Source organism: Pagrus pagrus (genome assembly GCF_965226575.1).
Source record: "Pagrus pagrus genome assembly, chromosome: 6".
NCBI classification, from domain to species: Eukaryota; Metazoa; Chordata; class Actinopteri; order Spariformes; family Sparidae; genus Pagrus; species Pagrus pagrus.
The window spans coordinates 8,654,218-8,678,491 of record NC_140190.1 but is presented as its reverse complement, the minus strand read 5'-3'; the positions used below and the strand labels follow the sequence as shown (position 1 = coordinate 8,678,491).

The 24,274-nt window shown below is 45.0% G+C and overlaps 3 protein-coding genes across 4 annotated transcripts; all 3 read right to left on the bottom strand.

Annotated features, from left to right (window-relative positions):
* Nucleotides 1-1,902: 1,902 nt before the first annotated feature.
* On the bottom strand, nt 1,903-7,629 carry pcsk9 (proprotein convertase subtilisin/kexin type 9). The gene is made up of 12 exons (XM_084355056.1): nt 7,252-7,629; nt 6,157-6,351; nt 5,065-5,197; nt 4,823-4,956; nt 4,584-4,725; nt 4,096-4,292; nt 3,831-4,014; nt 3,572-3,742; nt 3,345-3,493; nt 3,111-3,276; nt 2,439-2,566; nt 1,903-2,359 (listed from the first exon to the last, which is right to left on the bottom strand). The coding sequence occupies exons 1-12, from the start codon at nt 7,423-7,425 to the stop codon at nt 2,165-2,167; spliced, it is 1,968 nt and encodes a 655-aa protein (XP_084211182.1). The 5' UTR covers nt 7,426-7,629; the 3' UTR covers nt 1,903-2,164.
* Nucleotides 7,630-9,727: 2,098 nt separating this feature from the next.
* Nucleotides 9,728-16,962, bottom strand: LOC311259115 (barttin-like). Of its 2 annotated transcripts, XM_084355989.1 has the most exons (5): nt 16,441-16,962; nt 15,926-16,252; nt 10,942-12,346; nt 10,790-10,866; nt 9,728-10,177 (listed from the first exon to the last, which is right to left on the bottom strand). In XM_084355989.1, exons 3-5 carry the CDS (start codon nt 11,116-11,118, stop codon nt 10,066-10,068), a joined length of 366 nt encoding a protein of 121 aa, XP_084212115.1. In that variant the 5' UTR covers nt 11,119-12,346; nt 15,926-16,252; nt 16,441-16,962; the 3' UTR covers nt 9,728-10,065. The 2 variants fall into 2 exon arrangements, with proteins under 2 accessions (XP_084212115.1, XP_084212114.1); XM_084355988.1 differs by lacking the exons at nt 9,728-10,177; nt 10,790-10,866 and having other exon boundaries at nt 11,518-12,346; nt 16,441-16,954.
* A 3,545-nt stretch (nt 16,963-20,507) lies between these two features.
* On the bottom strand, nt 20,508-23,580 carry LOC311258687 (uncharacterized protein). Its single transcript, XM_084355199.1, has 2 exons — nt 23,035-23,580; nt 20,508-21,259 (listed from the first exon to the last, which is right to left on the bottom strand). The coding sequence occupies exons 1-2, from the start codon at nt 23,346-23,348 to the stop codon at nt 21,025-21,027; spliced, it is 549 nt and encodes a 182-aa protein (XP_084211325.1). The 5' UTR covers nt 23,349-23,580; the 3' UTR covers nt 20,508-21,024.
* Nucleotides 23,581-24,274: the final 694 nt, after the last annotated feature.

Here is a 24,274-nt window from a genome sequence, read left to right as displayed (position 1 = left end):
TCTTTTGTTGCTGATCAATCAGGAAGTCGTGAAATGAGAACTTGTCACCCACCCTGAGTGTGACGTCAGACGAGAACAGCCACTGAGCTCTCTTTGTTTCAGGGTCCTGGTACTGAGCAGGATCTGGCCCCCTGTCACGGGACACTGGAATAGCACAGAGCCATTTTTAATGTCATTAGTAACACCTGGGCTTCTCCTGCCATGGCACATCAAACCGTCTGCTGTTGGACCGTTGCCTTGTTGGACTGAGGATGGTTAATCAGCTTAGCTCCACTCATGAATTCACACAGAACCCCAGCAGCCATCGTGGCTCACATTTTTGCTCGGAGTAACCCGTTCACCGACAAAACCATCTGTCGTGAAGGGTTGTGTCAGTTTATCAGTAATGATATCAGATTTCCTGTTGCAATCAAACTTCAGTCCGCTCGTCAATGCACCACAGCTGGTAGTGCTGGATGGATGTGGTGCTCTCCATGCTGAAGCCAGACTCGGTCCAGTCATTGTGCTTGTGCTGAGTTCACTCTTGAACTGTGAAATCCTAAAAAGCTACTGCCAGACTAAGTAAAAGACAAAGTGAGTAGAGGGTAACTGGCTTATTAATCAAGCTGCTAATCAGGCTGATTACACACCGCTGTACAGTCTTCTGCATCAGAAATGTTCATAATAAGCATGCTGTGAGCTGTGTGCGCTCTGATGGGGGTTTCAGCATGTCAAGCAGGGATCTGACTGAAGCGCTGACTGTCTTTTCATCGGTCTTTTCCACAAAGACATTTGGAGAATCACAGGTGTAAATAATAAAATGAACAATGGCTGAATTAATTAACCTCTAGTATTGCGCACACTGGCTCGCTGTCATATCTCATTGGGAGGCTTGAAAAGAGCAGAAGCTTCGTTAAAGGATAAATTCACCTAAAAATGAGAATTCAGTCATTATCTACTCGCCCCCACGCTGAGGGAAAGTCGGGAGAAGTTTCCATAAAAAAATTTCTGGAGCTAGTAGATGTAGATGTGGACTAAAACATAAAATGGAAAGGACTTCAAAACAAACTACAGAGACCACATCAGCGCCAAAGATACTTTGACAGCACATCTCAGGTAAATTGATGTGTTTATGTGTAATTTGCAGCCTAATTTGCGTTATATAAGCTTTTAATACGTTGTATTATTAATCAACACTGAGCTATCAGACTGTGTTAAAAGTAATGCCATCAATTAGCTCACGTAAAAGAGGTCGGCTACGGTTAGAAACCGATATTATAAACTCTCCTGCAACATTAATTTGTAGGAAAAGCGCCTGTGTTCCTGTAAATGGATTTTGCTCGGCTGTCAGTGTTCATCGTTCATCAAGTTGCTCTGAATGTGATCCCAACGTTATTGTTCCCTGCCGTCGTTGTCGTTATGGTTGTGGTGTGGACATTTTAAACGATCTAATAATAGTCATTGTTATCTTTTTTGGTGCAGATCTTCAGAAGCCTCCAGATCCTAAATTGATTTGATAAGACGTCATTTGCACCTTTTTGTAAAGCAGAAATCTTCACAGCAGCTGTTTTGTTTTACATTTCAAAACAAGTCCCCATCTACTTCAGTTGTTTAGGAGAACGCTGCAACGCTGTTTCGCTGTGAAGCTCCAGAAACGTCTTATGGACGACGAAACTTCACCTGACTTTCCATCAGCATGGGGTTGAGTAGATAATGACTGAATTTTCATTTTTGTGTGAACTTGTCCTTTAATGTTGGCTTGTTGCCTAAAGCTCCTCACTGGGTCAAAAACTCACGTCAAGGTAACTGGATACGTATAAATAATGAAGTTCCCATCGTGAATCTATCTGTTAATCATAACTACACCCAGGCCTTTATTTGAGTAAAACATAAACACAAATTTTAAGTTCATGAAAGCTCTTTTTTATTATTATTTTGTAAAAGATACAAAAATATTTGGTTACATTTTACAAACTGTCGGCCTACAGGTTTAAAAGGTGCTAACGATGCTACTACACATGCAACATATGTAAGTCTGAGGCGTTACAACATGTGTGCTCAACTGAAACACTCACAAGCAGTTTTACAGAAGCGCTTACAGTCACTGATAGAAGACAAAGAAGACAACATGAGAGAAATCTTCATTAATATCAAGGTGTCGGACATCCAAGAGGTGTGAGACCCGTCAGTGAGGAGCTGTGACGTTCTGATCTGGTGGTCTAACGCGACAGCAGACAGCGGCGGCCGCTGCCCCCTCACCTCCCGTGGCACTGTGGACATGGCAGCTGTTGCCCTTAGCAACTGGCCCCAAGATGGCAGAGCCCAGAAAGACGGCGCTACAGTCTGTCAGAGTCCATCCAGAAGGACAGGACACCTCGAACTGCAGGAGAACAGCAGCGGTGTTAAAAAGGTCAGAGGGGAAAGTTTTTAAGACATTTCTCTCTACTTAAAATACTCGCCTGATCTTTATCAGCGGATGTTTTCTCCAGCAGGTGGCACTCCAGAGGTGGAGCGTGGCAACGTTTCCGATCACCGTGATGTGGACGGGAGCGAGACGAGATCCCAGCAGAGGACGGAGATGTGCAGCCTGGAGAGAGACGAGACACTCGGTTAAACGCCGAGAGCATCGCCCATTAGTGATCCACCGTGAAGGTGATCAGCCAGAAATATGATGTAAACTAACAAACCTGCTCTTTATACTGCACATAATGCTGGTAATTATAGAGTACACTTTCTTTTCACGGCGACTGCCATGGAAACGAGCATAATCGACCAAGATGTTCCCAAGGCAGCCGTGTCAAAGCCTTGTATTCAGGTTTAAAGGACGGTTTGTGAGCAGCACAGCCGCTGAGGTCATTCAGCAGTTTTCCCTTTCTTAGAAAATATTAGTTGAGAAGATTCATTCGACTCTCACATGTAAAGCTAGTGGAGATGGTTAGCTTAGCTTAGCATAAGGACATAAGGGAAACTGCTAGCGTGTGTACCAGCATGCGCAATCTGATCAATCTGTGTTGGTGTTGATCCTGCAACATCATAATTAACATGTTTTCCTAAACCTGACCTGAAGTATTTTTGTTGCCAGAAAACGGAAAATAAGTGAACTTTGAACTATACACACTCGTGAGACTCACCGGTCAGGCGGCGCTGCGGGTCGACACACTCGTCATCTTGCCCCGACTCTGGACTAGCGCGGACCTGGCACTGCAGACCACTTATCACACAGCAGCGCGCCACGGCGTACACACCTTTACCTCTTGGACCATTGTGGGCAGCGCACTCCAGCTGCCTGCCTTTCGCCTGTCAACACAAGTGAAGGGTTTTCAAACAGTAGACTCAGACAGAAGTGGTTCAAATTGACTACTTACAATGATAGAGTCTCCGGCGTGGAGACCGTCGGGACTGTAGCTGCTGCAGCTCATTATTTCCTCCCCCGCACGACAGCGACTGAAAGCCCTGTCCGTGCTCGCGACCCCCGACCTCTCTGACCACACTGACCGGCACAGAAGCTCCTCACCTGCACACCCACACAGGCACAGAGTGTGAACTACTCACCGATGCTGTTTGTGTTAAGAAGATTAAGTGAGTCACTTACTTTGCCTGTTGGCAGGCGGCATGGCTGCCACCAGGTTTGGAGTCACGAGACGATGTATGTCAGACAGAGAGAGGAAGTTGATCGTGTTGCTGGTGGAATAACGCAGCATCGTCTGCAGGACCTGCACCGGTGACATGCTCTGATTGGACGACAGGATCACTGCTGCTATACCTACACATGCACGGTCCAAGAAATAAAGCAGCTGCACACACAGATTGCTTTATTGTGTCTTAATTTTTAGGTGTGTGTGTTTGCGTACCGGCAGCGTGTGCAGCGGCCTGCGAGGTTCCACTACGGGAGGTGAAACAGGTGCTGCAGTCGCTGCTCGCACTAACGATGTCGTCACCAGGTGCAAACAGATCAACGCAGCGGCCGAAGTTGGTGCCACCCGCTCCCTGTGACATGAGCTGGTCCGCTGAGTTAACCGCCCCTACGGTGATGACCTATGGCGATGACAAGAAGTCAAAGTGAGGCTTGTGTGTGAGAATACATCCATCGGGTGCTTTGAAACAAAGTGCTGTAACCTCAGGCTCTGAAGCGGGCGAGTAGAGGCAGGCGTCATCTCTGTAGTTCCCCGCGGCGGCGATGACCACGGCACCGTTGGCCACCATCTCCCGACAGGCGGCGTTTAATGAGCGACTGAAACCACCGATGAACGGCAGCAGAACAACCACGGCCTCTACTGGACGGGTCAGTAACGTTGCTCGGATGAACTCCATACCTTACAGGACAGGAGAGGGATGTTCAGAAAAGAAAACACACTTCATTTCAAGAACGGGCTCAATCAAAGCCGGCCAGCTCTTGGGAGAGTCGGGTGCAGAGCCAGAACTTCTGGAGGAATAAACACCCGGAGTAACATCAGATCCTGCTCTGACCTGGAAGCTGTTTACCGACGGGAGGAGAGCTCAGAGATTACATGTGTATATCATACATGCACAACCAATGGGAAACGTTGGGTGGCATTGGTTGCAAATAAAATCTCCATAATCCCACAGTCCCGTGGGAGTCTTACCTGCCAGAGCTCCTGACACGGTCCCTTTCCCTTGACAGTTGAGCACACGGACCAGGTTGACCACAGCGCCTCGAGCCACCCCGGAGTCCGACCCGCTCACGACCCCGGCCATGTGTGTGCCGTGACTGTCGCACTGACTGGCCTGTAGAGGAGAGACGTGTGAAAGCTTTGCAAGCTGAGCTACAACAACAAATAAGCAATTGTCGTCGAAGTGCGGAGCTTGGATTAACGTGCGTTACCTGTCTATGAACTCTGACTCCGTCCTCCTCGGGGACGTTGTTGAAGTCTGTGATGAGCACTCGTCCTTCAACCTCTCTGTGAGAACTCTGAACGCTGCCATCCATCAGGTACACCTTCGCCTTCCCTCCGTCATCTGCACCGGGCAGAGGGTGTGTGGGTTAGATATAAATTACTCCAGGTGTGTGTGTGTGTGTGTGTGTGTGTGTGTGTGTGTGTGTGTGTGTGACAGGGACGGACTCACTGGGTGGACTGTATGTGCCGTTTTCAGAGATGCCCCCCTGAGACTGCAGTAGCCTCTGGAGGTTCCAGGGGGCGCTCTGAGCGAAGATGGACGAGTCCTCCTCTATGTAGTGGACATGAGGGAGCTTCAGCGCCTGAAAGACACGCAATCAACTTCTCAAGTATAAAATAAAGCCTGCACAGACAGCTGAGTGTGAAACTGTCCATCTACTGCTGTAACCCTACGGAAGCGTATTGCATTCACTTGACTAATTTATTTTTTGGTCTGTTTTTCTGAGTAATTTTTTTTTGGTTTGTTTCTTTTTTCTGTTTTTCTGACTAATTATTTTTCCTGTTTTTCAGAGTAATTTATTTTCTGTTTTTCGTGGTAATTTTTTTCTGTTTTTCGGAGTAATTTTTTTTCTGAATTATCGCGATACTTCGAACTCCCGCGAGAACCTCCAAACTGCCATATCTGTCCAACTGATTCTGGAGAAACATTAGGCCTACTGTGTCTAGCAGATCTGAATGGGCTTTCCTTCTGAACAACCGCAAAGCCCCATTCCGACCGGGTTACGGTTAAGGTTAGGGTTTCAGGTTCGGAGTGGCGATCTTTTTTCAAAAAAGGGCCGGCATTCCGAAACATGAAAGTGAACCTTCGGAGTGGCGACCTGTCGCCGTCCTCAGGTGCCTGCGTAAAGTTGACAAACTAATGGTAATACCATCTATATGACTTAAAGACAGGACTATCTCCCAGTGTCTTAAACCCAGATCAAAGTAAAACTTGATTCAATTAAACAAGTCGGTCATGTTTGTCTCCATTATCGAGCTTTCAATAAAGGAATGAATGCGTCTATTGTTTCAAATGCTCTCTAAACTCAGAAAAAAATTACTCTGAAAAACAGAAAAAAAAATTACTCCGAAAAACAGACCAAAAAAAAAATTACTCCGAAAAACAGAAATAATTACCCCGAAAAACAAACCAAAAAAAAAAATTACTCAAGTGAATGCAATACGCTTCCGTAGTAACCCCCTTTCACATCTAGCATTTATTAGTGCTTGTGCAGTGATTCATGCCCACAGGTTTCTCTGCAGGAGCAGGTGAAGCTGTTACCAGGTCGAGGACGTCGCTGCTCATCTTGACCAGGAAGCCGTGCAGAGCTCCGGAGTAGGTCTGCAGGACGTCCAGCAGCAGGTACCCTCTCCTGGCCGCTCTGGCTCTCAGCCTCCTGATGGTCCTCTGCACGTGAGACTCGTGCGCCCCCGGACGCAGGATGACCAGGTACTGACCGGGCATGCGCCACGCCGCCTGGAGGACACAGAGCGCAGAGGACGCTGAGTTCAGGTGCAGGAGACATGAAGCATGCTTGGAAAACTCAATAGATCTACTTTGTAATGGATAAGTGGGGGCTTTCTGTGTGTCTGCTGATAATATTGCATGGATTAAAAAAAATGGAAACTGGGGTGTCCAGGTTGTGAGCGCGCATTTAGATGAAGGTTAATCTGCGTCCTCTGTCAATATCATTTTCTTCTAGCGAGAGCAACCAACCAGAAAAGAGTGCCTCCTTGTAAAAGGCTGCAAAGCATTGAAACACAAATAAAATAAATAAATAAATAAACTACAGACTTGTTGGTTTATTTTAATAACAAAGAGTGAAATCTGCAGTTGTACCAAAGAGATGATGAAGCCTTCAGACAGCACAAACAGGTAACAGGCTGTTGGCACTCTGACAGAGGCTGGAAGTAACTAAGTAGGCGACATTTACTCAACTACTACTTAGGTACAATTTTAAGGTACTTGTCCTGATTTAATTCCATTTGGTGCGACGTTACACTTCTACTCCGTTACATTTCAGACGGAAATGTTGCCCCTTTACACTCCACTACTTTCATCTGATGAATTTAGTTACTAGTTACTTTCCAACTACAGCTCATACAGACTGTTATCAACAAATACGTTGTGATTATTGATATATAAAGATATTATAAAGTATTTAAAATAAAGTGGCACATGTCAGTGATTATAATACTGTGTAATGTACAGTAATCTGGGATATTCTGCATTGTAAGTACTTTTACTTCTGGTACTTTAATGCCAGTACTTTAAAAAACAGAGTATTTGTACACTGCAGCGTCGCTACTTTTACTCGAGTAACTGATCGGAGTGCTGTGCTTCCTCCACACCGCCGCTCGACACCCTCTTTAATACCTTGTTGCACCTGAGGAGGTCGGCCGCGGGCTCGGCTCTGGTCTCAGGTTGAGTCCCGTCCTCTCGGATCAGATCCAGGATCATCTCGTCGTCCTCGGGGTAATCCTGCGCGCTCACGGTCAAAGATGCGCACAAACACAGCGCCCAGCCAATCCAGCCTGAGGTGCGACGCATTGTTTCCACAGAAAAAATAATAACAATAAAATCCCTCTTGGACTGTTTCCAGTAAAAAAACGATCAGATCAGATATTAAATCACACAGATTCACTCATTTATCTCAAGTCGGATCTATCCAGATGTGTTTGGTGCCTCCGACAGCTGCGCGTCCTGCGTGTGCGCCCGACAGTCACAGAGCGCCTCCAACCATCTATTCTCATTTTGGATTTAAAAAAAAAAAAAAATCCAACAATTGATTCTTATAATTCAAGGCGGGGACTGCTGACGTCTCTGGGGCTCACGCCACCGCTTTTGTATCGAATGATTGTCCTCCGTTAAAAACACCTCTTACTGTGGAGGAGTCATGTTTCATTCTCCCCGCTGAACCAGCCAACCCTGCGATCATCTGAGGAGGAAGCGGCTCCTTCTCACTCCTCAACTTTGTTTGTTGATGCTGTTCTAACATGTGCACTTAATGTGAACGGTGTGACTCATGCAAGTATTGTGTTGTGTGTCTGAGCTGGTGATTGTGCGCAGAAGAAGCTGGTGTGTGTCCTTTATTTTGATTATTTTAAAAGTCATGTGCACATCTCTGAACTTTCTCTTTGTCTGAGTCAACCATCTTCAGATAATGATAATGTGTGGTTGGTGTGGGCCAAATGAAAAGTAGTTATTAAAACATATAGGGCGCTTAAAGTGGCACTTCTGCACATGAAGATCAGTTTAATCATCATGCAAAGTACAAACTCAGCCCATGAGAGCAGTTACATAATGTCCTCTGTGGCTCTTAAGAGTTTGGAGAACATGTTAATGATGATGTCAGGGCTTCAACACCGAACATGTAAATGTGCTCTCAGACAGAGCGTGGACACCATGTTAGTTTGTGCTGCAACAATAATGATGGGAGTCTGAATGTTCTGCATCTCTGAGTTTCTACAGTTATGCAACTCCATCTGTATAGTTGAAAAAAAATCTCAAACATGGAAGAAATTATCAGAGGATGGGGTAGGCTGGTTAGAAAATTAATGTTGTGATAGTTTAGATTCTGCAAACAGAGCTTCATAACGTCACAACGTCAGCATTCAGGTTCACTCTGTCGGCTCTTGTGCGATTTCCAGCTCAGCACCAGACAGCAGACAGACACAGGAAGCGTCCGGCTGGTGGACATCGTGGAGCGTTTAGCAGCTAAAGAGTCAAATATTATATATTACAGAGGCCGAAGTTAATAGGGTTAGGGTTAGGGTGATAAAGGTGCTAACGTGCCAGTGAGGGTTCAGCCCTCAAGTAGCCGAGAATCAGTTACTGCAATGTTAGAATAGGCTGTTTGCAGCAAAGCACACCAGAGCAACTAACGCTATGTCCTACATCAGATTAGAGCAACATTTCTCTGTTGTTTCCTCAGCACCAGTGACCCCTGCCCTGTCACGTCATCACATTGTTTTCTCATCGCCATGTTGTGCATAGTTAATCTCAATTTATAGATCACAAACTGGCAAGAGACGACACATTTGTAACTGAAACAGAGCACCGCACCAGCCATTAAAGGTACCCTGTAGAGGTTTTGACCACTAGGAGCACCATGGAGCAACAAGTGCTTGTATTGAGTGTGCACACAACGACATACACGTACACGTTACAGATTCCTGCCTCCACGTGGAAAAAGTAGTATTAAGCCTCTTGTGGCTCCAGAGGAGGCTGCATGTGATCTGATGTAGTAGCAGTCCACTGGTCTGAGTAACACTCCTGTAACACTGTTGGACTCATCGTTGACAGTTTAAAAACAAGTGGATACAGCACACATTCTTCTTTATTTTCAAGACCTGGTGCCTACATTACCCACAATGCAACTTAGCCGCTGAGTGACATCACTGGAGGCAGTTTATCAGATTACATGCATCTTCCTCTGGAGCCACAAAAGGCTTTATGCTACTCCACAAGACCTGTAAACACACTTTAATCGTTAGTTTGTTTCAGGGGACCTTTAAGGTTAAAATAATTGGGCCTTTCTTGGGTGGGAGCTTGTAATGAATGAAGCTATTGAGTTGCATCATGGGAATTGTAGGATCCATCCTTTTTAGATCTTGACTCGTGCTTCCCAACTTTGAGAAAGTCGCTGCAATATATCTTTAATCACATTATTGGTGATTATAAGTGTATTTCCCTGCTTAAAACTGGGCTGTCCAGGCAGTAGAGGGATACAAATATTTTTTTAAATTGGTGCTACATGACCACAGAACACAGAGGAAGAGGGTCGTGGTAAAAGAGGAGCAACGTGGAGAGAATATAATGTTTATTTACATAAACTTCAACATCGTAGTGATACAAAAAGACTGGTTGTATTTCAGAAAAGTTCCTGTTTAATTAAAATGTAGGTCAATGCAGTGTCCGCCACACACACACACACACACACACACACACACACACACACTCTCTCTCTCTCTTTCATATAGTAAATAGTGCCATCTTCTGGAACTAAAATGCAAAATACTGTACATTCAACTTTATTGACTCAACACTGATGCACAGTGAAGTTTTGCACAGCTGTTGATCAGTCACATTCAAACAGCTTCATGTGAGAGCGACGCTGTCAATTTAGTGAAAGACCGTCCTGTCCTGAGTTGTTCTGATGAGCAGTCCTCTGATGATGGCGTCCTTCCCTCAGACCAGGTGCAGCGTGGGGCAGCTGTGACACCGGCTCCTCTGAGCTTCAAGAAGAAGTCTGCTGCTACTCCACTTTTGGCCAGAGGAACCTGGCAGAGCCTCTGCATGCCTAAAATTAAAACCGAAAGGGGGGGAGGAGAGGGGAGAGACAGAAATAGAAGTCTAGTTCCAGTATTTTGTCCTCATTTCCTTACTTTTTTTTTTGTAATTTGGGGGAGGGTTCTGCTGAGCAGGCATGTCTTTATCTGGAACGTTCACATAGTCAAAAAAATGCAGGAAGTGAGCTCCCCGCTGGCCACGACACCGAGGCTCAAGTGCTTTAATCATGGGAACATTAGCGGTCCTTGTTATTCCTTCTCTGTCCCCGCCCTCCAACTTATCTGCCCTGCAGTATATGCAGCACCAACCCTCAGACCACCATCTCTCCTTATGACTCTCTTCCACTTCACCTCCCTCCTCTTCTCCATTACATCAGCATTAATTTCCCAGTAAAGATAATAACATCAGTATCTACAGTGTCTTAGTGCAGATGCTTCCTCCCCTCGGACACATTACCCTCCCCCTGTCGCCATTTCGCCCACTACATGATGGTCGCTTAGCATCCAGAGATACACAGACTGACCACAGAGAGATCACGGAGGACTGGATGAACACCCGCTAGTCTGTGGGCCATTAGGAAAGAGTGTGTGTGTGTTGGTGGAAAGTGTGTGTGAGAAAGTACCTTTCGTCTTGTGCTCCGTCTGCAGTGCACGCTAGATCCTGTCGACTTTTCTCCTGATTCTCAGGAGCCAGAATGACCTGACAAACACACACTCTTCTGAGTTACAGCATTCACATGTCACGTCTCGTGTCTTTCTCCAAGCCCATATCTACCTTTGGATAGCACTGGCACAGGCTCCACACAGTCCCCAAGCACACCATGCCGACGCCGAGGACGCACACTGTGGCGTAGACGTGCGGCCGCTCCTGAGTCATGATGAAGAGGCCGACTGCCGCCACGCACAGCCCCGCCGCTATCAGGCCGTACCTGTAAGGCTTCCCTTCTACCATCGCTGCTGGATAATAAAGCTCTTGTTTGTGCAAACTTCAAACACCTGTCGAACAATGAGGAAAGATTTGGTGTTGTTCTGTGTCGAGGCTTGAAGGTGAGGGCGGAGAAAGCACAGTTAGGGTTCCACTCTGCTGCTTATTACCGCCTGCAGACAGCTTGCTCAGGTCAGGTATAAAATTGCAGGTGTGTGTGTACCTGATAGGTCACCTTGCCTCAAGCTGCCGGCAGAAAATGAGACTCGCAGCTGAGCTTCTGCACGGCACTGAGCTGAGTGTTTATGTTTGCTCGGTTTGGACGCGATTTTAAATACATTTCTCCGCCCTTCCTGGGTTTCCCTCTTTTTAAATAAACAATCCATTATTTCTAAATGCGACACCACCCACAGGGAGCTCTGCAGCTATCCATTAAGTCAAGTTTATAGTCACATCACAACATAGCACTGACAGTGGACATTCTGCAAACACGGGATACAAAGCTGAAAGATAAATACCACAGGATTGTTGACATTCTGCTGTCACTGGTTAAGGCACTTTGCATTTGAGTAAGCTGTCAATGAAACATGTACAAAGTTATGACAGGAAATAGTGCAGATACAAAGAGGAGCTGTGTAGCTGTGAGGGAAGGTCTTATCGTGCTGCGCGGCCACAGTAGTAGGTCACATAAATTCAAGCAGGCCAATAAAATATCCTAATTAGATGTCAGGAAGCTTGCAGCCAAACTGTTGACTGGAATCCCTTCACTTTGTTGTAAAAGTTACATAATCCTGGTCTCAAGAAAGGCCCTTTAGTGTAGAGCGTGATGCAGTTGTGGTGATCATTCCAATTGCTTTCGCAATCAATCACAGCACACGCTTGTAGGAGACACAGAGGCCGCACTGGTTCACGGTCCGCACAGCTAAGTCTTTAACCAGCTGCAGTCTTGGCTTGTGCTTCAGGGTGGCTGACTTAAGGCACAGAAGGAGGCCAGCGAGTTCATCCATAGCACCGACTGTTCCTACAAGGCTCTTCGCTGAGAACCGAAGACAAAAGGCACTGACACAAAGTAAAGATGTCCGCCAGAGCGAGAGGTTAAAGTTGCTCGCCGCGCTCCTGGCTCTTCATCACTGTGTCGTAGGATGGAGGCGGCTCCATTGTCCAGGGCGGAGGGGTGGATGGGAGAGGAGGTTCGGGATCCGGTATCCTGCTGACAGAGTCCTCTGACATCTCCCGACGAATTCGGTCCAACCTCCTGAAGAAGGAGAGAAAGCGAGAGAGAAAGACTTACACTTCAACTCCTGTCGGTGTTCACATTGCACCTAGCACCAGAACTTCTGGAGTACAGACATGGTTTTATTTATTTTTCTTGCCAACATTTTTGGGTCCACATCGTGTTGTCTGACATGGTCCAAGTTAAAATTAGATAAGAATATCACTGAAAATGAACAATTGTTTTTCTAACAGGAAATATTCAGGCGCCTGGTATTTTTGTGACCCCCTGCCTGAGAGTAACAGGGACAAAAACTCATTATAGTTCTTTATTTCCTTATTTACACCAACTTTATGCATATAGAATAGAAAAAAACACAAGCTTAGGTGGATAAACAGCCTGTTCATAGAGCAAAATGCATAAACTACATAAACTTTCACAATTTACACCTCCTGTAAGAGAATGTGGGTCACTTGTCTACACGATCACTCGTTGGCTGTTGTTGGTTCTAGGACGGGCATAGAAGCTCCCAAATATGTTGCTGAAGTGGATCTAGTGGACATTTGGGAATAAGAGAAGACTATTTTTGTTGCAGTTTGAGGCACTACTGACACTTTGTAGCTGCTAGTTCATTAGCTTGTTTGTTGATTGTACCTTGTTACTGTGGTTTTATCTTGTAATGGTTTGCATGAACCTAAGCTGTGGCCTTCTTGCTTAGCTGTGTTTGTATTATCTGAAGAACTAGCAAGGTGCTTCGTTTTAACATTAACTCACACTTCAACTCATTTAAGGAGCAACACTTGAACTCCTTTGAGCAACTGCACTACCGATTAACACTTCAACTCTTGTCAGTGTTGACACTTCTATTTATTGTCAACTCCTTTCAGCAACTCCACTTTATCTTGCACCTTAACTAATTTGACAATTGCACTTGAAACTGGTAGTGAACCTGTTTTTAGAGATTACACTCTAACTTCCACTTCCACTCATTTCAGTGCTTACACTTCAACTGACAGCCAACTCCTTTGAGCAACCGTACATTATCGTACTCCTCTGAGGGCTAACTCTTGCAACTGATAATCAACTCAGTTTGGTTGTTGAACTTTAACTCCCACCACAACTTCCGTTCTCCTTTCAGAACTTGCACTTCAACTCATTTCAGCAGCAACACTTCAACTGACAGTCAGCTCCTTTGAGGAACCCCAGGATATCTGACACCTCGACTCCTTTCAGCATTTGCACTTCAGCTGATAGCACCAGAACTTCAATCACTCCGACACTTCAACATCTTTTAGCGATTACATTTCATCCAACACTTCAACTCTTGTCAGTGTTTATACTTCTGATTGCCAAGTCATTTCAGGAACCACAGTTTATCTTGATTAATTTCAGCAGCAACACTTCAACTGATAGACGAGCCCTTTCACTGATTACTTTTCAGCCAAAACTTCAACTTCTCTCTTCAGGTTTTTGGGGCTTGACTTGGCCTGGGTGGCTGGCTCAAGCCCAGCATGGACATTTCACCTCCTGGGCACTACTGAGGTGCCGTAGAGCAAGGCACTGAATCTTAAAGTGTGTGGCAGTCCCATCTCCTACGTGTGCGTACATGCCTGACTATATAATCAAGAAAAAAAAAGTTTTTCCTTCGTTTCTTTTATACTTAAATTCAGAATTTGAGTTCTTACACTTGAGATCACTCCAGTAAAGTCTTCTTCGGATATTTAATCACACTCTCACTCATCCAACAAGTTCACTCTCCTTCAGCTGCTCCTTGACTAACAGCTTTTCCGGTAATGCATTTCAATATTCCAGCATGCACACCGCATTTCCTTCAGGAAATGCACTCTGTTGTTGCATATCATTCCCCTGTGATCATTTTATGGCTTCGCTCTCTAATCCCTCAAACAAAACTTTACACAGCCCGCGTCTCACATCAAAAAGATAGCTGAGGTTTAGAGATACTGATCATTCTGAGGTTCATTAGTGTCTGGAGGTAGAAAAACCCCCGATGATGGAAACTGTGCTCCTGGCATCTCTCTTCCTCGGGGCCGGACAATGAGCAGAGCACGTCTTGTTTAAATTCACGAGGCTCTCACAGATTACCTCAGACAATGCCAGGGGGAGTCTGTCAGCCACATGCATGTGTGGCTGCTGTTTTCCTCATGACCTACTTCTATAATCAGTCCATAATCAAAAAATCGCTTGCTTTCCAATTCTCAGTGTCGCAAGTCCAGTGTTTGCAAGTTCCTAATGCGCTTCGCTGCTCTTTGTCAAACTGTTCGCTATAACTTATACGAGGTGATGTGTCCAAGAGATCTGTTCAACAGCGAGAACGTTTCTCAGATCATCTCCCTGCACGGTGTGTTCTGGTTTTTCTCTGTATGTGTGTTTATTCAGCTCGAACAACACAAGGGAAGCCTGAAAAGGTCTTCTCCCAATGTTTAAGATGACAGGGTTTGTTTGTATAAATTAAAAAGGGCTTTTCTAAGTCTGTTGTCCCAACCCTTGGAGGCAGGATAGCACGGCTCCAAGAATGGCAGTACCATTCAGTGGATCAAGACCAAACAGGAATATGTCAAGAACTGCTGGATGGATTGCCATGAAACTTGAGACAGTCGTTCACGGTTCCCAGAGGATGAATACTGATGATAATTTTGTATCGAACATTCATGTTCCCATTGGGATGAAGTGTTTAATCTTTGGTGATCTCTACATGTTTAATGTCACCATCATCAGATCAAAATCCACTTTGTCCAAACTCCTTCAAGAATAAAATGACATTCCAATTAGCCTCAGCTCATCTTTGTGTTTAGCGCTAATTAGCAAATGTTAGCATGCTAACACGCTAATATAGGATAAAAACATCAGCATGCTAGCATTTTGCGCAAAGCATCACTGCACCTACATCCTCGCAGCGCTGCTAGTTTGACTACAGACTCTTCGGCCACAATTACAATTTCTGCGAGCAAACATTAGTCACCAGGGTCTTCGACCCCAGATAGCACAAAAACGTCTTCCAAACGTTGGCCTAGCAGAGAAGAGGCTGATGAGACATCAGCAATTGGTCGACGTTTCGCCAACGTCTTCCCAGTTTGCAAACACTCCCCATACTAACTCCTTCCACCATAACTTGTGGCGATGTCCCAAGACGTATGTGTGCGAATAGGGACAAACATTTTGTCATCAGCGCGTTTATGCAGAAATCCACGTATTGCCAGCTTGTTGAGACACCTGAACACTATGCTGTGAAGCTATGGAATAAGTCTATGACTTTGTGATGAACAGAAGTACAAACAGAAGTACTACACGTCCATGGGGTCCATGTACGCATCCATTTAGGAGTCTTGTTAAGTTGTCTGTCCATTTTAATACTTATACACCCGAAAATGTTAAAACTAACCAGTACTTCATGAGGAAAATAAACAAATATTAAAGGAAAGTAAAATAGTGTAGCAGAAGGGTGTCTGTTCTGCTTCCTTCTATAATTTCCAATCCCCCTGACCCTAGAGAGCGGCCCCTACCTCTGGTTGGGAACCACAGCTTCTTGCGAATCCCGCACACATCTCTAGAGAAGATGTATAAACCCAAAAACATCTGCGCTTGAAGCATTGTGGGGCCTACCTCTGTATAGCCATGGACTGCCGTGGGCTGAAGCGCGTGCCTGTGCGAGGGTGCAGGAGAAAGTGTCCGGGCACGGCCACCTGGAGATTCCTCATGGCCATGCAGACTCCACTGACCAGCAGGCCCACGCCCCCCAGGCCCAGGAAGAGTCCTACTCCAAACAGTGGGGCCGAATGGTAGGGCAGACCCACGCACAGGGCCAGGACCCCCCCAACAGACAGCAGCAGCATGCCCAGACAGAGCAGCATGCCCTGAGGGAGCGGCATCTCCAGGGAAGTGAGTTCTCCCAGCTACAGCTGCAGCACCTCCACTTCAGCAGCAGGCAGTCTGCAGGGGGGGGGGGGAGGAGAGGTGTGTGCGTGTGCGTGTGTGTGTGTGTGTGTGGGACAGAGGAGGAGGAGGAGGAGGAAGAGGAAGAAGTAAGCAGAAGCAAAATGAAACTGACTGAAGGGGTTAAAACCTGGATATAAAAGCAACATGTAAACCATCTTTACGCACACTGATCCTCTCTCTACCTGATAGGAAGTCGCTGGTTCAGGAGGTGCGTGAACCGAAACCTTCATCATCTCTTCTCTCCTCTTCATCAACTTTCACTCCGACTCACTCATAACCCCGTATGACGCCCACCAGAGCTCCACGACCAAAACTCAATAAAAGCGCAGATCCTCTCCGCTTCGGTCCGCGTTTCCTCCCCTCCCCGCCGCGCCTCTCTCATTCTGGGCTCCTCCACCGACGCGTCGCCCCTCTCTCTCCCTCTCCCTCTCTCTCTCTCCAACGGAGAAGAAGCAGCACATCCGGTGTTTGGGAGCGATTACAGCACCGAAAATCCGTCGGAGAGGAGTTGATGTCGCATGTGGGCCGGGCACTGTTTGGTTTTCATCTGGCCACAGCAGCAGCAGCAGCAGCAGCAGAGCCGAGCGCTGCGAGGAAGTGTTGTGTTGTTTTTTTTATGAGGAAGGGTTTTTCAGTGACGAGGAGGAGGAATGGGAGGGCAGGGCGCTCTGAACATTGTCACTTTGCCTCTGTTTGGGCAAGCTGTTTGCACAAGGAGAGAATTATAGTCCCCCTCCTGTCATCTATGAGCCGATAAAGGCTGCAGACAAAAAGAGGGACTGTGTGTTTTTTGAGCTGAGGGTGGAGCTTTGCTGGGGGTGGAGCAGGAGGATCCTCACTGGGGTTACTGTTGGGGTGCTGTGAGAGGATTATTATCACTGTTATTGATTATGAAAGAGTTGGGGAGGCGGCTCAATAACGTGTAAAAGTCATTTGGCTGAAAATGATCGACAACAGATGCTTCAATAACTGAAAATATGAATTTGATCTTGTTGCTTGGAGCCCTCAGTCGCTCATCAACTTCTCAAACTTGTAAATGCCCCTTTAACTTTGTTCCAATCACTAAATACATATCATTAAAATCAGACCTACTATGCTTTTTTAAAAGTATTATTGTGTGTTATATATGTTCTTGATCATGTAAAACATCTTGAAAGTTAAAAAGGTCAAAGCTCAACCGAAGCTCCTCTCTCCCACGGAAAACACTGCTCCTGAAACGCCTCGTCGGTAGTCCCGCCTTTAATTTTGTGACTTTGTGACATCACGCTACGTTACAGAGTCACATTTTTGCACGCTTTATGCTCAGTGGCGAGGTTGGCAGCTAAGAATTGATTTAGCACAGCTGCTCTGTTGTTGTTAGAGGCGCTGGCTCAGGCGTGTGTGCGCTGACCAATCAGAGCAGACTGGGCGTTCAGGAGGAGGGGCCTTAAAGGACTGGACGGTGTGAGAAAACAGATGTGTTTTTTTGAGCACTGAAGCATGTAAACTTATTCCGGTGGTACCAAAAATAAAATGATGAACCTGAAAATGATCATAAGTACGTTGAAGAACTCACCGTTGACTTCTGGTTTCAAACTGAACACAAACATAACAACACAGGACTTCCACAGAGCCCCTTTAACGCCTCCACGAGAGACACTTGATGCTCTCTGCAATTAGGTGGAAGAAATATGTATGTATTCTGATGTCGGCATCTGCAATCAGTCAAAATTAGTTGGAAAATGTCGGCGTATCAAATATCGGCAACAAATCCACTCGGATATCAATTACAATCCAATATCGTGCATTCCTAAACCAGAACATATAGTGTAACACGATCCTTGAGTTGTTTCTTCCTTGTCTTGCTCCTCGTCCTGTGTGGTTCCTCAGGAAGCAGACGCCCTCGGTTGCAAAACGGAGATCACATGTTATGGACTCATATTTGTTCAGCAGCTTGTTGTTCTCTCCTGTCCCGTGATACGCAACCCTACACTCTACACAATGTTTTCTGCTATGTTGTCTTATGACCGTAACTGGGCAGAGAAACAAACAGACCTCCTTTACAAACCCAGTTGTGGGATCCATTCTCACCTGAGCCGCTCGATGAGGTTCATTTGTAACACAGGTTGGACCATCTGCACAGAAGTTTCCAACAATCCTTGCCGGTTAACGAGTCTGATATCGTTTCCATAATGACAGATTTATTAAATAAAGTTGAATACATTAAAAACACAGTGAAAGATTCTCTCACGAGGTCCCAGAGTAAAACATACCATTGACAAAAGCATGCACATTCAGAGGTATAAAAGAAACAACATGGTGGATTGTCTGTCAGTCGTGAGTCATATCAGCTCTCCTGTTGCAGTGTGGTGTGTGTGTGTGCGTGTGTGTGTGTGTGTGCAGGTCTATCAGAGCAGCCGAGGTCAGTCGTCCTTGTGCTGTCACAGATCATAACAGTGTATTTGTGGTCGTCAGTCCAGTGCAGCATCTTATTTTAGAGGTCATGAAAGGTTGTTTGACTTCTCAACACAAATAATTCAGTACACAGTAACACTCACTCCTGTGAGGGCTGACAGTTATACACACTATCCATCGTTGTATTTTTGATAAATGTCATATGCAAATTCTTTAAAACGTTCAGAAATTATACACAATTAACGACAGAATGTGAAGAAATAACAGAAAACGTTTGCCGCCCGATGATCTAAAGCTTCTGTGCTGGCGTTATAAACAATACTGACACCGCCCCAGTCAGTCCGGGCCGAGTATATACAGAATCTATGAGACCACTAGCTGCACGGCTAACTGAGCTAACCAGCTGATGGCAGCTCCACTTAGTGGCAGTCTGGAGTATGAATTCAATGGGTGGCCAATTCTTACATATTGCACCTTTAAAAGTCTTGTGCTTTTGAGTCTCTGACATCATTTGCAATAAATCTTCTACTTGGATAATTATGCATTTTCCTAAATTTTATTATAGCGTGAAAATCAACAGGCAGCGACTACACCGTCATAGGTCATATGTTACATGTCCTGTAAGTGTGCATAATTTGTTGTTTTTCTTTCTAAAACATGCAAAAGCACTTAATGATCCTCTTAAATAGAGTTTGAGGCTAGTGGCTGTGTTGTCAGTGAGCTGCACTGATCAAGAGAGAAGTGGAAAAATCTCATATGGTCAGATGAGTCATCATTCCCCCGGCTTTCAACAAGCTGACAAGTACGTGTGTGGCACACAAACTGAAGTACGCCTACAGGCCTGAGCACTACTTTCCCAAAGGGCATGATGATATCCATGATGCGATGAAGCACGCTAATCGTGATGAGAAAAACATTTGTTAAGGATGACGTTACAGATGTACCCAGAAAACAATGGATCACTGTATTGTTTGATTGGATCTGGATCCAGTTATCCACATTTGTTGAGCTGAAATTTGTAGTTTTCAGGTGAAAGTCTGAGATGACCAACTTAATATAAAGCTCAGGTCTGCATCTGTGTAAAGCCTTTGCAAAGCACTTCAGTAACTGTACTAGAAAATCTGCATTTATTAACGTATTTCTCGTAATTTTTTGTCCAAAACAGACCATATTTTGTTCATTGTATGTGCTTTAAAGGTGCAATATGTAAGAATCAGCCACCTGTCGAATTCATATTCTAATCAAATATGATGCTAACTGTAGGTGTCGTTAGCTAGTTAGCTCAGTTAGCCATGCAGCTAGTGGTGGACTGGAAGGTCAGAACTGGACGAGTGTTGGTGTTGTTTACACTGCGAGCACAGGAACCTTGGAGCGCTGGGAGGAGGAAGAGGAGGTTTTAAACGGTATAGAGAAGATTGTGTCACCTGACTGCCTGAAAGGAAATATATGAGCTTGGAAACCAAATAATCAGTTCATATTATTCCAAAGATGATAAATCTAATTAAATCCCATTAACTATAAATGGCTAGATACTGGTAAGATTATAGAAAAACACCAACGTAGACATTACCCATTGTTTTTCTTCTCCCGTGTATAATATCTTCTGCTATGAGTCAGTGAACAGTGCAGCTGTTGTTTAAATGAAGCTTCCTCAGTGTGTAAAGATGTAACCTGTGCCTGATATGTCTGTGTTAGCTTAGCACAAAGTCTGAAAGTCACCTCAACGTGTCAAAAAATAGAACCATGTAACATCTCACAAAACGATGACTTGTTTTTGTACAGATTAAACAAAGTATAAGCATTAGAGGAACTCTGAGTTCTTTGTGACCTTTAGAAAGAGCCAGGCTTGCTGTTTTCCAGTCTTTATGCTAAGCTAAGCTAACCACCTCCTGGATGTGGCTTCATATTTAACGAAGACATGAAAGTTTTATCATCCAACTTTCCAATTTTCCCAAATGTCGAACTATCACATTAACCTTCTGTCTCAACCTAACTGAGTACTTGATGGTGATGGATATTATCGTGACTCTTCAAGACAACAGTCAAGATACAGTGAAACGGTGGCTCGTTGCTGCCACGCTCTTTTATAAAGACATAAAGTGTCTTGGTGCTTTACTTTGGTCTGATAAGGCTGAATTCGGTGTGATCTACATTTAATTTCACCATATATTTAGATATGTGTTTACACCTGCGTTGTAATTACAGAAACGTATGGAAAACATGCTCGGACTAGCACTGGTCAACATCAGGAAGAATCATGCTTCAGGTGTGATAGAGTGTGTTGCTGCTGCAGGGTCTGAGTAAAAGCCCCAGTCTCATGCCCGTTTATTCTTTGGTCTGATGTGCAGAGAGACGTCCCCCGTTGTCCAGCGTCACACCTCAAAGCTGATCTCCCTCGACTGTCCAAACAGGGGCTCTGACGCCAGGTGTGTGTCTGAGTATGCGCGCCGCAGGTGTGTCGAGCTGCAGGTGGTCTTGATGGCGACCTCATAGGGAGGCGGGGGCTCGAGCCACGGAGGAGGGTGAGGCGATGGACTAAACCCAGCAGAGTCCATGGGAGGGTAGTCGAAGTCGTCACCGCGAGCGCACCGGTGGCGTTCCATCGTCCTGCGTGAAAACAGCGGCGATGAAACATGACAACAAAAAACTTTATGAGCAAACACAAATTGATATGTGGAGTTCTGAGGTGTCAGCGGTTGTGGAGATCAGATGTTAGACAGCAGATGGAGTCATGTTCTGTCTGTAGTTGTGTTTCCTGCCAAATAAAGGAGTTGGGTTTCACAAAAGTATAATGAACATCTTGGTGGTGCAGGATGATGAACCAGTAGTATGAAGCTGTTGGTATCACGTGGTATCTGTGTTTTGTCACTGATCGAGGGCCGTTGTACTGTAGTTGCCAGTTTGTGAAAACAAAAACTAAAAAGGGCAAAGTACACGTGCAGCATACTGTACTGCCCTAACATTAGCAAGCTAGCATTAGCAATGTCAATATTAGCTAATGTGAGCAACGTTAACGTTATCTAGCGTTAGTGACACTTATTTGCTAGCTAGCGTTAGCAATGGTAATGTTTAAGAGCTAATTTGCAGGATTCATTATTTTCGTTGGAATTTAGGGTTTTGGGGTTTTGACTCCTTGCACCGTAGGAAAACAGGCGGTGTGCCTGTTGCCTTCAACTCAATGTTTGCCAGCTAGCAATAGCAACATTAGCTGGTGCACAAACTGGCATGCATTTGAGGGGTCAGATGAGACAGAATGGAGAGTGAATGCAACATTTAATGGCTGAATGTTTTTAATTACACCTGTAACTAGTTTATTTCACTAAATAGCAAATCTCTAGCGAAGCAGCGGGAGCTTATCAGCTGTTGTGGTTACCTGCAGAGTCTTTGATTACAGGTGCAATAGCTCTTTAATTCAATCCTTCCTAGTCGAGGGAATAGTTCAACATTCTGAGAAATGTGCTCAGTAGTTGATTCGAGGGGGGATGCTATGCTCCTTGTTGGCAAAATGACCAAAGTATATCCCTTTTGCTACCCGGTCATCCCCCTGTATGGTTAGCTTAGCATTAAGAGAGGAAACAGGGGAAACAGCTAGCCCTAGCTCTGTCCAAAGAGTAAAGTCACCATGTTACTTGGTTTTCTTGGGAAAATAGTCGGACACATAACGCAGCGTAAATCGAATTGTAGTTCTGATGTTTTCTGTGCCAGGCTAGCAGGTTTCCCCTTTTACAAGTCTTTATGCTAAGCTAAGCTAACTGGCTGCTAGTAGTAGCTTCATATTTAGCGTACAGACATTAAGATGGTATGGATTTTCTCATCTAACCTTTGTCAAGAGCAAATAAGTGCCTTAAATGTCTATTTCTTACTATTTTGTAGTGATTATATGTAGATAGCTGAGTATTTTTCCAGTGGAAAGAAATACAATCAACCAAAGACTGAGTCATGCAGGGCTGAGCACGGCCTGTGGACGGAAAGATCTTATTTCACAAGTTTAAAGGTTGAAATGTTTATTTGGCCAAAATTGATGAAAAATATAGTCAAAGTGTGAATTTCTGTTGAAAATGAGGAGCTGTTTGGGTCGAGAGCGCATGCCGCCATGAACACCCTGAAAACTGATAACTGAACGTATGATGTCATCGAATATTGATCTACAACAGGAAACATGAATCAGACAACATGGCAAAGCGGACAGGAATGAAATGTTTAGGGTCCTTTAACTAAACAGGTTTTCTATTTATTGTAAGTGCTGAAAATCATAAAGACATAAATTAGAGTAAGTTGGAGTCTTATTTTCTGGCTTTGTGTAAAAATGTGTCACACTTGTAACTAAAGATTCAGCAGTGCAGAACAGTAGTAAGTCTAAAAAAATGTGTTACTTAACTCACCTGGGCAGAAACACTGACTGGGACTCTGGGAAGCGGCTCCCTGACGGTGCGAAGAGGGCATGGTTGCTGAAGTTGGGGTAGTCGGGATATGGATAATGTGGACACTCCACTGAGTCAAACTCCCGGTGGTTTGAGGCACTTTTGCTGTTCATAGCCCAGAATAGCCCCAGGATGAGCATGACCACCCCCAGCACCACGCAGCAGAGGGAGAAAGCCTGCAAGCGGCTCTGGGATGAAGCCAGGAAGGCTGTGGAGCCCCCGGTCACGATGAGGAAGGCTCCGACGAAGATTGCTCCGTGGTGCAGGGAAGGCATCCTCCTCCAGGGCTGTAACTGTATCTGAGGCTACTGTGTAGGCTGTGACCGGCTGGGTAGTGTCACTCACATACAAGCAGTCCCACGGAGTACGCTCCCCATGCGCTCTGACACTGACCAGACATCCAAATAATTGACTCCACGGTCACAGAAGTCCTATTATGACAAGGAATGAATCTCACTTATTTGTTCTCATAATTTCCATCCCCCCATACTGTTGAAAAAGTGATGCTCATAAAGTCCAGGTGTTAATTCCACGCTCTCTAGATATCCAGCTCCTGTGGAAAGTGTTAAAATGAATGTTTTGTTGGAAAGTAAAGAAAAATAAAAAGGGTGAAAGCTTTGATGCGCATCAGGCCAATGTGGAGAAGCTGTGTTTATCATCAAGGCAGATGGACGGGAGGACGGCAGAGCCCATTAAGAAATCTTTACTGGCGCCCCACCCTCCCTCCGTCTAATGTGTCTGAAGGGTACCACTTTAGCCCTGTGTGTGTGTGTGTGTGTGTGTGTGTGTGTGTGTGTGTGACAGTAATTTCTCTAAACATAAATGACCATATTTCACATGAAACAGAGTTTAATGTCGGCCTTCATTCTTCAGCACAACAAGATGTCTTAAATAAGGAGCTGAAAGTTGGATAGTGATGTTCAATATATTTAAATCTCACTGTTATTTTAGACCAAATTAATTATTTATCAATGAATTACTGTATATATCATAAATAACAATTTGCTTTAAGCTAAATGCTAACGTCGCTGTGCTAACATGCTCACAACGACACTGCTAAGATGCTGGTGTTTAGCAGGTCTGATTTTCCTTTGTTTTTCCTAATCTGCACTAAACAAAAAGTGACTGACAGATATCTTTACCCATAGAGCCATGGTGCTAGTGAGGCTGAAAAAAAAAAATTACACAGTATAAATAAATA

What these genes read in the sequence shown, in the direction of transcription:
- pcsk9 (XM_084355056.1), bottom strand. Translation starts at nt 7,425, where the DNA reads ATGCGTCGCACCTCAGGCTGGATTGGCTGGGCGCTGTGTTTGTGCGCA. An exon ending in CGTGTCAGGAGCTCTGGCAG is followed by an intron (nt 4,293 to 4,583) that starts GTAAGACTCCCA and finishes CTGTCCTGTAAG; the next exon opens with GTATGGAGTTCATCCGAGCA. An exon ending in GCCGCCTGCCAACAGGCAAA is followed by an intron (nt 3,494 to 3,571) that starts GTAAGTGACTCA and finishes GTGGGTGTGCAG; the next exon opens with GTGAGGAGCTTCTGTGCCGG.
- LOC311259115 (XM_084355988.1), bottom strand. Translation starts at nt 16,191, where the DNA reads ATGCCGCTCCCTCAGGGCATGCTGCTCTGTCTGGGCATGCTGCTGCTG. An exon ending in CAGTCCATGGCTATACAGAG is followed by an intron (nt 12,347 to 15,925) that starts GTAGGCCCCACA and finishes CTCCTTCTTCAG; the next exon opens with GAGGTTGGACCGAATTCGTC.
- LOC311258687 (XM_084355199.1), bottom strand. Translation starts at nt 23,348, where the DNA reads ATGCCTTCCCTGCACCACGGAGCAATCTTCGTCGGAGCCTTCCTCATC. An exon ending in CAGTCAGTGTTTCTGCCCAG is followed by an intron (nt 21,260 to 23,034) that starts GTGAGTTAAGTA and finishes GTTTTCACGCAG; the next exon opens with GACGATGGAACGCCACCGGT.